General features: G+C 46.9%; 1 protein-coding gene across 1 annotated transcript in view; it reads left to right on the forward strand.

Moving 5' to 3' along the window:
* Positions 1-7565: 7565 nt before the first annotated feature.
* Positions 7566-16615, forward strand: part of LOC149360729 (glutamate receptor ionotropic, kainate 2-like) — a 359306-nt gene continuing 350256 nt past the window's right edge. The window contains exon 1 of the mRNA XM_089572500.1: positions 7566-8789. Within this exon, the coding sequence (XP_089428626.1) occupies positions 8672-8789 (118 nt within the window). The 5' untranslated portion in view covers positions 7566-8671. The remainder of the gene's footprint in view (positions 8790-16615) is intronic.

The following is a 16615-nucleotide window of genomic DNA, read 5'->3' on the forward strand; positions in this document are numbered from 1 at the left end:
CTAACTGCGGGGCGAAGGTCTTCGCCTATGTCAGAGACTTCCTCTCTGCGCGTCAGGCACTCCTCCGGATCGAGGACGAGGAGTACGGCCCGTACTCTATGGGTACACGAGGTACACCACAGGGGGCGGTGTTATCACCGCTCCTTTTCAACATCGCCATGATGCACCTGCCCGGCCGACTGGCTCAGGTAGATGGCATAAAACACGCACTCTACGCAGACGACATTACAATCTGGACCACCGAGGGGAGCCTCGGGGAGATAGAGGACCGCCTTCAGCAGGCCGCCACCATAGTCGAAGCATATGCTGCCGACTGTGGTCTCCAATGTGCTCCCGCCAAATCAGAGCTTCTACACGTCAGGACAAACCACAAGGACAACACGTCTCTACACATATCTCTGTCAGGCGGTCCCATCAGAGAAGTGGCGGAGCTCCGGATCCTGGGTCTGTTCATCAATAACAAACTTAGGCCGGACTCTACTATAGCGAAACTCAAGAGCATAGGTGAACAGGTAGGGCGCATGATCCGCTGTGTTTCCAACAAGCGGGGTGGTCTGCGGGGCAGGGACGCGCTACGGCTCGCCTATGCCTTCGTGACCAGCCGGATCCTCTACGCCGTGCCGTACCTACGCACCACCAAACAACAAGACGAGCGCATTGACGCCATCATCAGGAAGGCAACAAAGCGAACACTGGACCTTCCGGTGGCTACCTCCAACGCCAAACTGAAGGCGTTGGGAGTGGTAAACTCCTATCAGGAGTTGCGGGAGGCCCACCTCGTGAACCAATATACGCGGCTATCGCAGACGGTGCCTGGGCGCCGCCTGCTAAACCGCTTACACATCCAACACACATGCATACCAGAGGGGACGGAGAACAACCCGGTGCTGTGGCGCCACATGCTCTTGGTCGCTCCGCTCCCGCGTAACATGGACATGGCTTCACATGAAGGCAGACGACAAGCGCGGGTTCGCACGCTTGAGAGGCAATATGGGTATAAAGAGGGCGTCTATTACGTGGACATCACAGGGCCGTCGCCGGCAGGATTCTTCACGGCTGCCGTAGTCCACCGGGGAATGAATGTCGATGGGCTATCTTTTCGGGCCCCAAATTCAACACGAGCGGAGGAAGTCGCAATAGCTCTCGCTGCCGCCGATCCAAAATCGAAAACGGTTATTACAGACTCTCGCCGGGCCTGTGAACATTATCTTGCAGGCGAAATATCACCTCTGGCCTCGCAAATTCTAAGACGCGCTCTCGCCGATCCAACTCGCACAAAAGTGATCTGGGCTCCTGGCCACGAGGGTCTACGAGGCAATGAGGCCGCTGATGCGGCCGCCCGAGCGCTCACACACCGGGCTCCTCATCCTAGCTCTCATGGCTCAGAAGCTCATAAACCGCTTCTGCGGTTCCGCGAAATCCTAATTTATTATTGCGACAGCCACCGTCTCTACCCGGCACCTGCCAAGGGGCTGAGTAAGGCGGAGGAGCGAACTCTGCGGCGCCTGCAGACAGGAACCCTTCTCTGTCCTGCAATAGCAAAACACTTCGATCCGAACACAGATGGGCGCTGCCCGCACTGTGGAGAGATCTGCGATATCTTTCACATGGTGTGGGCATGTACTCAGAATCCTCACCTTCCCCCCTCCCCCACCCCCACCCGAGAGGCATGGGAGACTGCCCTCCTCAACTGCTCCACACTGGAGTCCCAAAGGGCTCTGGTCAAGCGGGCGCGAGACGGGGCCTCGTCATGCGGTGTCCCGGACTAAGGATACCGACCATGCAGCAGGGTTATTTATTTTTTTTTTTAACCCTCAAGCTCTCTTGATTAAAGTTTTTCACCACCACATCGCTTCGAGGAGGAAGGCCCCGGGTGGGGGAAGGAAAGTGGTGTGAGAGGGGATGCGTGTCAGGAAGGGAAGGGAGGTGAATCTTGATTCGTTAAGCTGCTATAGTGGAAAAACTTATATCCGGGGGGGGGGGGGGGGGGAGGGGTGTAATGAACAAATGCTTTGAAGGGGCTGCGACGGGGGGGGGAGGCGCTGGGTGGACCTGTAAAACTCAGATAAGAGGATTAGTCAGCGTGGCACAGGGAAATGAGAACAAGGCAAACAAAATAGGCTTGCACTGGAAGGAGAAAGAAAGGGGGGGGGGGGGCATTTCTAAGGAAGGACAAGGCAGGAAGGGGGGAAATGGCTCGAGTTCAGGGAAAGCCAAAAGGTGGGGGCGGAGGGGGCAACCAGAATGTCATGGTTTCTAAGAACTGGTAGTAGGGGATTAGGGGGAAAAAAAGGTGAACAAAGGGAGAGGGTGAGAAGGCCGGAAATGTGGTGGAAGATATGACGTCGGAAGGGTGCAAAGAGCGATAATATACTTATGCGAGGTTCTAGGAAATGGCCTGACCACCTGCAAGACATTTGTTAAACTAAAATTATGCTAACCCTGGAATGTACCTGAGAGATTCCAGGCTTCCTCTGGACATGTCAATCCCTGTTGGTTGCAGTGTTTTAAATTTGTGGATTAGGAATGCTTCTCTGTATTTTCTGTCCCTAGTCGATTTGAAGTCTGACTGAAGAATGAACAATTTGAGTTCATCGAATTTGTGACGGCGTTGATTAAAATGGGTCGACACTGCCTTCTGTTCATTCCGTGTTGTGTCAGCCCGGGGCCAGTTTAATCTGGCACTCATTGTTTGCCCGGTTTCTCCGATATATTGTTTCTGGCGGAAGGAGCACTGGAGCATGTAGATAATATTGGACGAAGTGCAGTTAAAACTGGTCTTTATATCGGAACTGAAATCGCTTGCCGTACTTTTAATCGTAGTGTCCCTTTGTAAATGTTCGCATGTCTTGCATCTAGGTCGAGACCATGAAGTTACTGTCGGTGGAGGTTTCTTACCCAGCCTAGCATGCACCAGAATGTCCTTCAGGTTTGTGTTGCGTCTGTAAGTTACCCTTGGTGCGTCGGGAAATATTTTCTTGAGACGGTCGTTACCAGTTAAAATGGGGTGGTATTTCCATAGAATATTGTTTATGTTTGGAAGCGCGTTTGAGTATTTCGTTATAAGTGCAGGAGGTCGTTGACTTTTAGCTTTTGTTCGTTTTTTTAAGAACTACATCTCGTTTCAAAGTGGTTGCTCTTTGGAACGCATTATTAAGGGTTGTCTGTGGATGGTTTCTGGTGATTAGTGTGTTTTTTAGCGAGTGGAGGTGTTTCAGGTAGTCGTCGTCGTCGCTACATACTCTTCTTAGTCTCGTTGCCTGTCCTACGAATATACCTTGTTTGCAGTGTCTCGGATGATGGCTAGTGAAATCGAAGTATTGCTGTCGGTCAGTAGGATTCCTGTAAAGTGTGGTTTTGAGCTTGCTATTTTCTAAATGGACAGTGGTGTCAAGGAAAATGACTTGCGTTTTCGAGGAGTAGAAGGTGAATTTAATGCTGGAGTGGCATGAATTGAAATGTGTGACGAATACCTTCAAGGTCTCAGCCCCATGCTCCCATATCATAAAAATGTCGTCTATGTAACGTAGGTATATAAGTAGTTTTTATAGAAATAAATTTAGAAGTTTAGATTCTTGTAGGCCCATAAAAATGTTCGCGTAGGTGGGTGGGAATGGAGTGCCCATGCTTGTTCCAAATACTTGAAGGTAGTAAGAAGAATCGAATTCAAATTAGTTGAGTGTTAGTATCAATTCAAGTAGCGTTAGGTACACTTCAGTTTCGTGCGGATGAGGACTTTGAGTTAGTATTTTGGAGAGCGCGTCGATACCTTCATTTATGGGAATATTTGTGTACAAAGCGGCGACGTCAAGTGTGATAAGTATGCTATCTGCTGGGATAATGGAAGCGTCATTCAGAGACTCTATTATGCGGAGAACAAATTAGAGAAGTAGAATCAACGCCGAAATAACAAGACGAAAAAAAAGAATACGCGACACAAAGTAAATCACGACAATAAAGGATAATGTGCTCGCGGAACGTTGTAACAGGGCGTAACATGACGTGATTAAGGTAAACAGGGAAACATAATAGTCAAACATAACTAAGAAAACATCAAAAAGGCACGCCAGTAGCATCAAGTAAAGTACAAAAATTAACTGGTTGTGTACAATTTTTTTTTTTTTCAATTATGGCTTCCAGCCGTGAAGATTACGAGTGGTGAACAGCGTCAGCTGGAAAGCGATTTCTTTCCTTGGCTGTATCAACGATACATCAGCGCTGGTGGTTGCATCTCCTCAGAACCGTTTGCGCGCTGTTAATTTTATGTATTTTACCAACCGGCCAACCGGAAGGTAGGCCTGCGATGGGACGTTGCCGGCGACTATCGCAAGTGGACTTATGATAATCGCTTTATCGTGAACTTTTGCCCCTTTTTAAGCCAGGCTTATTTACACTCCTTCTTATAACTTTCTTTCGCTTTTACATTATGCCTAATGGCAAACATCTCGAAGAAAAAAAAAAGTCCCTTCTTGAACGAAAAATCCGCTACAATGCGGTATTGTATGTGCCAAGCAAGGGAAGTATTTCACGTAGGTCTGTGAAACGCGGTGAGCGGTCATTATTACTTCCTATTGGCGAGTGGCAAAATTTACGAGAAGCACATAGACTGAGTATTTTACGACATGAATTCAGGGCTTGATTATTGGATTCTGACTTACGCTTTGTGCCGCTTTTATAAGAGAAGTTATCAGGTTCGATAAATCTTGGGGCACGATTTCGGATGAGCTCGGCGGTGAGATAAACTAATAATTTCCATGCGTTCGCACTTCAGCCCGCACTTGCTCAAGCCATCAGGACCCGGCCCTTCGCAGCCTATTGCTCGCATACACTTTCAGTTATACTCAGCATCCTAAGTATTACACTAACGTGCGAGACAGCATCAGACGCGTATGATTCTTTGGTTGCAGGCGGCCTGAAGTATGCGCAATTGATAATGTCATAATTATGGAATGAGTTGCGAATAGGATAGTTGAATAGTCGTAGTAACACCTCCGCGCCTGATGCCCAACCACGTATTCCACTTTTTAACAACACAACGGTCTCGTACAATCACAAAGACAGATTAACTAGGGAAATTAGCGAAGCATTTCATATTCAGAAAAACTGCGACGCATGCGTAAGCACCCCATCCGTCCTCGTTCATGACAGTGAGATATCGTTTCTTGAACATCATGACTGATTGTGACATCTTATCAGTGTTGTTGGCGTCGATTGTGCGTGCTTCTGGTTGTTTGGAGAGCATATTTTTTGTGTTCCGTGCAATAAACCTTCAGTTGCTAGTCCGCGCCTGTCCTGTCGTCTTCTTTTCTCTTGTCCCTGTTCCTGCGCTGTTTTCCTCAAGATGTACCAACTCGCTCAACTCGCCGTCTTGAGAATAGGAACCATAGTTTAAAATAATTGCATGAAGACCGAAAAGAAATTCTGGTAGAAATATTTCGAATGGAAGCCCCGCCCACCAGGCAGCTGGTGGCGGTGTCTACTTTTGACAATAGTGCTACGCTCCGAAACGGGAGTGCTCACAACGGCGACAAAGTATTCATGGCAAGTTTCAAATGTTACCACACAGCCTTCCATTTTGCTGCAGACCGAGTCGTTCCAACCGCGACGGCACTTGGCAAGGCGTACGCGATGCTTCGCTGGTCACGAATGAGAGCTGTTCTTGAGCGCATTTCGCGCCCGGCGTGCTGTTGCCTACCGCATGCATTTGGTGCTAAAGTCTTAGTGGCCCTTATGCCACCGCATGCACCCGGACCGTAAAGCAGCGTCGCATCTCAGCTAAGCTATCAATTCTCATTTCAAGCGTCCCCGTTGAGAATCCCTGACATATTTTCTAATTTCTGCCTTCATTAAATTACATAATTCCGCGCTTTTCCACCGGGCAGCTTGATTCATTCACGTTCGCATGCTGAGCACGGCGGCCGAATCACGTCCCTAGATTGTGGACAAGGGCGTTTTCGGTTTCTTAAAACGGAAGTTATTTATGAATTAAGGCTCTAGCACATCAAAGACAACACCATAACATTAAAACTTCCTGTTGGGCGAGTTGGTAGTTCATATTGAATTAGAAATATTATAGCGCAAACAAAGACACGGACAAAAAAAAAAGAGAGGAAACACACACACAAGCGCTAACTATCAACTGAATTTGTTCGGTGAAAGCCACACCTTTTATAGGCCGAAGGATCGTGAGAGGAAAAAAATGACAAAAAAACAAAACGAGGGTTGAGTCAGAGCCATCAAATGCGCTCGCGATTTGATGGCTCTGACTCAACCCTTGTTTTGTTCTTTTGTCATTTTTTTTTCTCTCACGATCCTTCAGCCTATAAAAGGTGTGGCTTTCACCGAATAAATTCAGTTGATTTTCTAATTCAACACCATAACAATCAATATATTCGTACTACTGACCACGGAATGTCTGTGGTGCTCTGCTATCGTCAAAAACGCTCCCCGCTGGTTTTCTGTCGGAGTCATAGCCACTCTAGGCGAGCGCAGGACAAACAATAAAACCATCTGCGACGTATCTTAACAATGTACCATTGCTCTTAATATGGTCATAGCAGCATCTTAGAGTATTTCAAAGTTTCCTCACACTTAAGAGTGATGTGCAAGAAATCTGGACTTGTTCGATAGAGGAAAACGCCAAAACGCCCTATAGTGAGATGTCAGAGTACGTCAAACAAGCTTGAGGGATCGAAATTAATTGGGAGCTCAGTTACAGTCACAGCATTTATTACAAACAACGTGCACAGCTACATGCTACAGGTTAAGAGAGGCAAAGGCGGGTAACAGTGCTTTGACGATGCTCGCCATCACAGGGTGAGCATCACGTGGTGTTCATCAGATCCGATAGTGCTGATTTCGGACGTTAAATCCTACACGCCATGGTCTTGCATTTTCCCACTATTCATGAAACGAGTACCGCATTCGAACCGTGGATATTCAAAACAGTGAAAAAACAATTAGAGCCTATTAATGCCCATATATCATAGCATAACTTGTTCAATGCCATCGCCGCAATAACAAGCACATGTGAAAGCATAGCGGATCAACAAGCAACAGCCTAATTTTTCAACCTCTTCCGGCCGTCTCCAAGGCCTGCTCCGGCGCCTAGTATGCACTTCCCGCCTCCTCCACACTCGTTTTTGTTTTCTGTCATCCTCGAAGGAGGAGCAACAGCAGGCAGCGGGGGACATATTTTGCTTCGCGCCCGGTGCCCCGGTCGCTGCGGGCGGGACGCAGCGCGGCGAGAGCGGAGGTTGCTGCGGTGTGGCGAGGTGGAAGGGAGGGGTGGGGACGCGAACACGCACAGCGGAGACACACACACACGGGAGGCGTTCATAACCGCCGCCACGACGACCAGCAGCGGTATTTTTAGTGATGGAGCCAGGTTGCGGCGTGTAGCGCGGGGTCGCTCCGCTGCCGCATCAAAGATGGCAGCCGTCTTCTTTCTAAAAAAGAGGACCCACTCGCGGGCCCCGGACCCTCTCCTCTCCCTTTAGCGCCCCCTCCCACCCCTCCATGCAAGCAGGGCCACGACGCCCGGTTCGAAAGCGTTTCGCGCTGCACCTCCTCACCCCCTTCCGATGGGCGCGCGGCTGTGCTGGCGTGTGCATGCCTGTATGAGCGTGAGTCTGTGCGTGACGGTGCTTGCGCGCGCCCCTGCCGCGGGTCTCCCGAAGGCTCCTCCTGCCCGTGACTCAAGAACCTCGATTCTGCGAATCGCCCCGGCGGCTTGGCGACCGTTGAGCTCATCTGTCCCACCGGCATCTGCTCGGCTCCGCGCAAGCTACCGGAGGCAGGCCTTACAACACCGGCTCGCCTAGGAGGGCGTTCTCGAGTTCGTCGATGACTTGACTCCTCTCCATTCACCACTCACGCCCTGTATGATATTCCCCAGGGTTTTGTTTTGCGGTGAGCTCGGAGCTCGGACGCGTTCCATGGTTCTTGCTGCTGTCCCATGAAGATATACTCTTTTTGAACTGTTCCTGTTTTCTTCGAGCCCAGCTCGAAATTAGGCGCGTTCGCCTCAGGAATCCTTGTGTAGGTAACCTCAGTGCCTTGATCTGCGCGCATCTGCGACTGGCAACAATGTCTTCAAACTACGAGCGCGCATCTCCAACGGGACTGTGAGACGATGCTTATGCGCGACAAAGCGTTAGTGCGGAACTGGACTTGAGAAAGTGGCCTGGCACGAAAGGAAACCGCCTTAGCGAAAAACAAGAAAAGAAAGCAAGCGAAATAGCGAAAGTCGAGCTTCAAACTTGCTGGCGGCGTTCTTTTGTGCTCCTCCTCAGCTTGGTGCCCTCGGGGAATGCGCCGGGGTTGCGAAGGCAAACCGCGATCAAGGAGAAGAATGCGCCTTTGATGGAAGTAGGCGAAGCAAAGCAGCCCCCGTCGCGCCTCACGGCGCACGTCAACAATGAAGCTGTATTTTAACAAAGACTTAACGAAACGGTGCTGACAGCCACAAAAGAAGCTCCGTCTTCCCAAGGGAAGTTACGAAAGCCTGACTGACGCTCCCAGGGATTGATCCTTAAATTGGGCCGGCTCACGTCTTTTACTCAACGTTGGTTTTTGTTCTACAGTCTTTTAGTCACTGTGTGCTCAGAATCTGGGCTACGTGCGCGACCTTTGAGAGTGGAAAGAACTGGAGGGGATTAACGCTTTCTCGATGTGGATGCCTTCGACTTGGGTCTTCCTCTGCTTTTGTGCGTTGGTGCTTTTTGTTCGCAAACAAAGCGTCGCAGCGTACGTTGGTTACCATGGAGTGCCGCCTACAGTTCGCATCGGTAAGTTGTATTGTGAATGCTGTTTCCCGCACTTAGATCTCAATGATTTGTTTGAAAGCGCCTGCAGTTGGGAGTGGTTCGCACGCTTAAATTTCTCGCAGGGAAGTCCAAAAACACGCCCTTTTGCGTTGGCAATGGCGCACAGGTGCAGGGAGAACTAAGAGAATATTTCTACATGCTACATTTTTTTGAAGTCAAGTAAAAGAAACCGGACGCGGCACTCCCGCGAGGCACATCGCATTTTCGGTGACGTTTCTTTGTAGCGGCATCACTAAATGAATACTGATTCATGCTTAAAGTTATCGACAGTTTCGCAACCTTGTTTTAAGGAAAAGTTTGCAAATGTATTGCCCTCATCCTTAACACCAGTAATCACGTTTTCCTTCAAAAAAAAGTTCATTGTGTTTTAAGATAAAAACATTCAAAGATAGTTTTAGATGGCAGTGTGGAAATAGCATTACATCAAGTTCTTTGCGAATGTATAACCGTAACCTAATTTTTTACAACGCTGTGGCTGCCTCAAGAAATGAATATATCAGACTTTGTTTTAAAAATAAGAAATAATGAGTCCTTTATTAGTGTCACTTGTCGAAGCACTGTGTATAATGACACACAACGCTGACATGGAAGCTGGACGGCGGTTCTTAGCAGAAGTATGTGTGCGCTTGGATGGATGCTAATGAGAAATTGCTCACTTATTACAAATATACTGGTCCTGCATGGCCCTGCTACTGGCCCTGCCATATGCTGGCCGTCGCGCTTAGCTCAGTTGGCACCGCGATTGCGTTGGTAAGGTGGTGGTCCCGGGCTCGAACCTTGGATCAGGGTGAATTTTTCTTGGGCTCCGAAGTTTTTATGGAGGCTGCGCATTTCCTTTGTAGCCGTATGGCTGCATTTGTGCGGGCGTCACCTTGTATTATTGACTGAGTGGCTCACACGCGAACTCTCACCGGGTGAAAGTGAAGTTATGATATACAGTGCACTAAAATACACTGGCAGAAAAAGAGCATTTTTTTAAGTGAAGCATTATTCAGGGTAATCGACCTGTCTTTATATATGATGACAAAAACAAGCTCCTATGCATACCATCTTCGTAAATATATTGTAATGTTGTTTCTGCAAAATAACGTTCCTGGCTAAAAAAATTAACAATAAAGGCATTCTGTGCTCTAGCCTGTACACTGTCGACAAGCTTCGTTGTTGTGATGCCGTCCATTTCGTTTGCTTGGTAAGTTTAACTACTTTGGACATTTTAAAGGATTCATTCCTTAGGATATACAACGTACACGTGCGAGAACCGAAGAAAATGCGTTTTTTTCAGCTTTTGGATGAAATTTAAGAGAAGGTTTTTCCCAGCTAACTTGCAAAGTTTGTTGGCTCGGCAAAACTCCAAAGCTCAAACGTAGTAAGCATCAAATCACACAGTGAAAGCAATGATGCCTTTCGTTTACTCATCCGCTCCTTATGCAAATTATTCACGTATTGTTGAAATGGAATTCAAGAAAGTTTGCGTACTGTGAGCAACCCTCGGTGCCTCCGCTTCTCGATTCATTATTTCCTTGCATTCTTAGAGAGTGTCAACCGTTCGGTTCGTGAAAGCAGTGCCTAAGTTCTGTAGGGCAGTGCAGAATAGTATTTTAGAATTTCAACTTCACATGTTCTTACTTTAGACATGGCTTTTTGGTGAACTACTGTCTTACTTCACGAACTGGAGTTCGTGTCCAATAATGCACGACTCCTATTCTACTACAGTAAGGAAGCGAGACAAGTGGTGCATTCAGAACTGCACCCGATTTGAAATTAGGAGGTAGCTCTGAGGGCGAAAAAAAAAGGGATTTTTTGATGTACAATCGTGAGTAAGAAAGAATAGTACAATGACGTCACCGGAGCAGTGAAAATGGCACTGCTCGGCTGACGCCGCGCTGTGTTTTGCCAGCGTACCTGGCACATTTGTTATAGGCGTGTTCGTAACCACAGCGCCCAGCGTTGTTACCTGCAGCTCCATTCACACGTCACTGGCGTTAATCTTTTTTACCCGAGGCTGTACAGGTTAACTCGTGAATAAATAACGCAAAGTCAGTCACAGACTCTACTTCAGAGCAGGTTGAAGGTCAGCCGGCAACTGCGCAAGTTAATACTTCAGTCTCTTGTGTAAGCAAGCTCTGGCGACGCAGCCAAAAACGAGCCTTCCACACTGCAAGACACAGTTTTAAAAAAATTTCAACTCTAAGCGATGAGGAGGGAATGGTCTGCATGTCCCCCCAGTTTCCTCATTTAACGCAACGATCCACCGAATTCGGCGAAAGTTACATCACGAACACTGAGACGCTCGCCGAGGACTATAGGATGGCAAAACGGCCGGAAGCTTGTTCCGACCCTGAAAGAAGGGTAATTTTGAAAGCTTTCATTAGTGCCCCCTTCAAGGAGCTTAGTGCATGTTAGGCTGCGCTTCAGCAGCGTATGCATTCTCTATTTTCTGGAAGCAAAATCACCGAAAAAGTTTCCATATAAAGCGTTGCGCTTGGAATTTCTCCTGTCGGTGAAACATTTCTCCTTTGCAATTTCTTTTCCACAAGCAAAATCAATATGTCGTTGCATAAACTTTGAAAATGGGCTTCGTTTGGAAGTCCTTCGCATGAAATCATGTCAAAAACGAAACAAAAAACACATAAAGAAAAGTAAACTTTTACTGCGGTGTCGTTTTCCTGTAAGTTCATCTGAGACTACCATTAGCGGTCTTTTTCCTAGACAGGCTTTATCCTATCCTGGTGAAAATTTCCATTAATGGAGGCATTCTGTCTGGTTTCTGTATGAAATCAAAAAAGAGAACCTAGCAATCTTCTTGGTGATCATACATGATATCGATGAGGACTCATTTTCATAACTAGCAAACTAAAAAATTTAACTTCGTAAAAGGTTGGGCATTTAAAGCTTGCCTTTCAATGAAATAAAAGCGCCATCACTCGCATGGCTCATTTTAGCGCATTCTTCGACCTTCATGCCCAAAGCTCAAATTCTGCGGTATATGTTTCAATAACTCGGGTTGATATCGGTCATGCATTAGGCGGCCTACTGGGGTCGATTTTCACAAGCAATAAAATGAAACAAATCTTTTTATGCGGCTAAGTACTCGCTAGATAAAATACCCCTGTATCGGCTCCTGTTTGCTTTAGATTGCTACAGGTTTATCTGCAAGCTAATACATATTTTTTGCAAAGCCGTTTGTTGGACTCCATCTTAATTGACATACGGCCGCCGTGGGTGCGAAAATTCCTTTTCAGCCACGTGGTGCCAAAGCCGTTTGTTAAAGCGATCCGTATGCTGTGGCATTTTGCGTGTAATATTCTCGACGTCACTTAGATTATACATCACTTAATCCTCCCAGAAACTGCGTTTTCAGGTGTAGCATTTGTGACAACGTTTCGGCAAAATCTTCAGCGCGATCATTAATGTTCAAATCATTGCTCACAGTACGAGTCCCGTTTCGCCGATGCCGCGTCGACACTGTCTTCCCCGCAGTGTGTACGTACTAACTGTCGGCAATCCCAAGGAGAGGTCAATTGCAGCCACCTTTGACAATTATTTTCTGGCTTCCGAAAGCCTCATCTTGGAACATTTTGTAGTTATAAGCAACACAGGTGCTGGATTAATCAAATTTTACTCACCTGGCTTAAACAATTTTAAACAGATCGGGGATCACACTGTGCCAGTGTCTACATAGATAAATAACGTCGTTTATTTAAATAGATGACTAAGGTGTAAAAAATTACCTCTTGAGCACGTGGTAAAACAGCGAGTGGTAAAAGAAAATAGAGGTCATTTCCACCACATAGCATTGTTGAATTTGCCAATTTTGTTTCTGAAGAGAATTTGAGGCTTTGAACTGTGGGCTCAACACATTTTGTTACATGTTTCGGTTAATTAGTGAGTGCTTGAGACAATGTGCTGGGAAGGCCCAGGACTGTTATCCTTAGGGACTTTGCGGATGTATGCGAATATCTCTTCAAAACACGTTTCAAGCTAGCGCACTGTCTCTTATCAGCAAAGCGAAACCGACTTCGGAACAGAGTTCGGCGACTAGGTTCGAATGTTTTATTTCATTCCTCCTTGTTCTTTCGTGTAATATGGACATTCTATGCCACCTGTCCATACCACGTAACCATTTCCAGATCGCAAGCTTCATTTTAGTCATTCACCATTGCTTCTTGTCGTCCATCATTGGAACAAGTTACCAGATGACATTTTCTTCACCTCAAATCATGACGCCTTTGTGCAAAAACTAAAGTGTTCTTTACAAATAAATTCGGATTAGGAAGCCTCTAATCCTGAGTCCTATCAACTTTGAATTTTCTGTACTTTTTTCCCCCGATTTTGCCTGTGGTTTTGGATTTGTGTTGCCTGTACAATTGTGTGGAATATTGTTTAATTCTAACTGTACACCACCCCTATGTAATGCCCGAAAAGGGCCTTTAGGGTATGTGAATAAAACAAATTAAGTGCGCCTTGCGATTTCTGTGTAACTTATCCTGCTCCGAGCTAAAATGCAAGGTACAGTCGCGGTCAAAAAAAACACGGCCCACGGCTCCGCGCAAGTAGCGACTGCAGGGCCGCACCGCGGTGCTGCTGTCTCCGTCGGGCGCTCGCTGCGAGGGTGCACGGAGTGACGACAAAGCTTCGCCTCGCTCTCTCCTGGGCACGTCACACGACTGATAAATTTCAAGTGGGGCGTTTCAGGTGTTTCACGGCTAAGCCTGGCTGAGCTCAGCACGAAAGAGGGCTCTGCAAATCGCGCTGCGTGTGACTTTCAGCGCCGCGCGAGCGCCTGCTCGAATATCTTGTTTTCCCTATGCGCAGACCAGCTCGTTAGGCGCGCATTCAGCACAGCGCGCGGCAGGTGCTGATGCGAAGTGTCCGACTTCAGTTCGCATTCCATGCCCGGCTCCAGTGCCCGGCGCTTAGGCGGTTGGAACACGTATGTTCAGGCTATCAAGTGAGTGAGTGAATAAAGGTTTGTTGACAAAGTGTGGTAAGTCCTGAGAGACTTCAGAGCAGTCCTCCGTCAAGGACTCCTGCGGCCTTCGCTTGCTGCTGCAACTAGACAGCGTGTTATAGCCTGCAATATTTCTCTCACGGCGGTAAAATGTTTATTGGGGCGGATGAGTTTAGGAGATTTATAGATACAAGGCGGCTGGAGCTGGCACATGGCCGGGTAGTTGGAGAACTATGGAAGGGACATTTGTTTGTACAGTGGGCATAGTCAGGCTTACTATGACGATGGTTTCGGCACGAATCGCCATCGTTAGTTGCGGGGTGTTGCTGAGAAAGCAGCAAAACTATTTAATGGTAATTTACCAAAAGTGTTGCGCACTAGCTTTTCTGCACGTGGTCGCGCGTAAAATACACTTTCAAATTAGTCAGCAATAGTGTGTGGCTAGTCCTTATTAACAGCTTTAAGCTAAGAGCTCCTTCCTTTAAAATCATGTATTCAAAGTTACAAAAATCAAAGCGCGCTCCGGCTGCGATAGAATGTATAAATACACGACCACGAATAGAAAAGGGCTTCACCGAGTTCACAGACGGGAGTCTTGACGTGCGAATACCTTCTTATGCCCTATTTCTTGAGCGCCCTAATGGTCATGCACCGTGCACCAAGGCTTACCATTCCTGGGCGTGCAGTACATGCGAGAGGGAAGCAGTATCGAGGCGGCAAAGGCGTCCTGCTCGCACTCCCCTTCAATACAGCCGCGCGGCAAACGAAGCAAAGTGGAGGCGCGCTCCTTCATACTGACGGGAAGCCGTGAAACATCTGACAGGCGCACTTGAAGTTCATCAGTAGTGTGACGTGCCCAGAAGAGAGTGAGGGTGAACTTTTATCGTCACCAGATGCACCCTCGCAGCAAGCGCCCGACGGAGATAGCAGCGCCGCGATGCGGCCCGACAGCCGCTCCTTGCGCCGTAGCCGTGGGCCGCGTATTTCTGACCGCGACTGTACTTATTAAACTAGCTTATGCTGGAATCAGCGGTGAGCAGAAAAATTCATAGAAACTCAGTGCCACTGCAATCTGTAATTACCCAACAAAAGCATACGATCCAGCTTGAACCACGCTTCACTTTGCTTAATTTTGCAGCGTAGAAGAAGCATCGTGTTCCCGATATATCGTTTCAGGACTTAAATCAGTCGAATATTTACAGACCTCCAAGCATAAATATGGCGTTCCTCATCCGACTACCGCCTATTCAATTTGCCGGGCTGACCACAAGTCAGTTTCAGTACTCACCTGTTTTAAAATCAAACAGACGAGAAGTTATGCGCAAGAACAAGACAACCGAACGGCATACCTACTTCATATCAGGCGCCATACCGCAATTTCAACTGAAAATAAAGCATGCACCATGCACAGCGTAGAACCGTGTGAGATATAATACTAGTGATCGCTATATAGCGCAAAATTTACTTGCAGTTGTACCTAGAAAGGTAAATTTCGTTACTTCAGCCCTCATAATGCTACCAGAACTGCTCAGGCCTGAATTGAGTGGACATCATAAAGGCGGTGAGGGTTCATTGCTACCTCTTCATTAACTACTAATGTGTCATTCCCCGAAACACACTGTTTTAACAGTGTTCCCAAGCCTACAGCGTTGGTGGCAGCGTTATAGATTTCATAATTGCAAAACATTTGAGCGTCTTCCTATCCTCGCTGTATGTAATTGTCACCTAAATTTTCTCATTATTCTAACAACAAACTTTGAAAATGCAATTCAGGCATGGAGCTTTGTCTGCCATTATTCAGAATTGTAATCTGTGTGCTGTACTTTTCTGCACTTTTCCATAAGGCCACTTCTGTTTCTAATACTCGGCCCCTCGGGTCCCTCGAAGTGACAGCAAACTGACTGGAGACAGCAACACGGCTGTCATTAATATGTGCATTCCAGAGTGTGCTGAAATTATTTCATTAATATGCAAAGTTATTCGCTTATCAACATTTCATTTCCAAAGGAGGAAGTTTCCTCAAGAGTTTCAGCGGCACCGCATGCTAGAGTCCTTAAGATGAATCGAAGCATTCACTTCTCTTTGCTGGAAAGTTTTATGCATCCAAGAAATTAATGGTCTTCTTATAGCATGTTTATATGCTACAATTTTTGTTGAAGCAAAAGTATAGTTGCAAGCTTTCTTGAGCTTTCAACACGTCATGGTGCCCCAATGGTGCCAGCAACAATCTCAGCTTTGTCGAAATTTGCTTAGCGCCCCTCTCTCAGATAAGCGGTCGGCGGCAGGGACCAGTGACATGACGCCTGAGACAAAGGTTGCATTGAACGAGCTTTCATTACGTATACTGCTTTGCCTTTGGCTAAGCGCGCTTTCTTTTGGTAAACAGCAGCGCATCATCAAGTTTCCAAGTGGGAGTATATATATAACACTAGGTGTGAATTTCATAAACTTACTTCTGTTCAGCAGGCAAAGTTGTTCTCAGAAGCAAAAAAAATGTTATCTACGATTCATGTCTTGATTATAAATAAATACAGGTAGAAAACTTTCCATTGTTCATAATAATCCGCCATTTAATGGCAATTGCTTTCTTAGGGAATAAAGAGGAATTTTTTGTGGACGATCCCACGGCAGTAGAACTGCCCTTTTCATTATTGGGAAGTAAAAGCAGCTCTAAATGGTTAAATCTCAAGTGCAAAACTTTCTTCCTAATGATTAACACTTCTTAGCTACATATGAACGATCGCCGAAATATCATCAGAGTGCTGGTGAGAACTTGTAACGGCAGGAAACGATTGACAGTCGCAATTCGGTTTATATAGTTTAGAAGCAACCTATC

This window comes from Amblyomma mixtum, chromosome 2 (assembly GCF_055824585.1).
Source record: "Amblyomma mixtum isolate Tamu chromosome 2, ASM5582458v1, whole genome shotgun sequence".
In the NCBI taxonomy this organism is placed as follows: Eukaryota; Metazoa; Arthropoda; class Arachnida; order Ixodida; family Ixodidae; genus Amblyomma; species Amblyomma mixtum.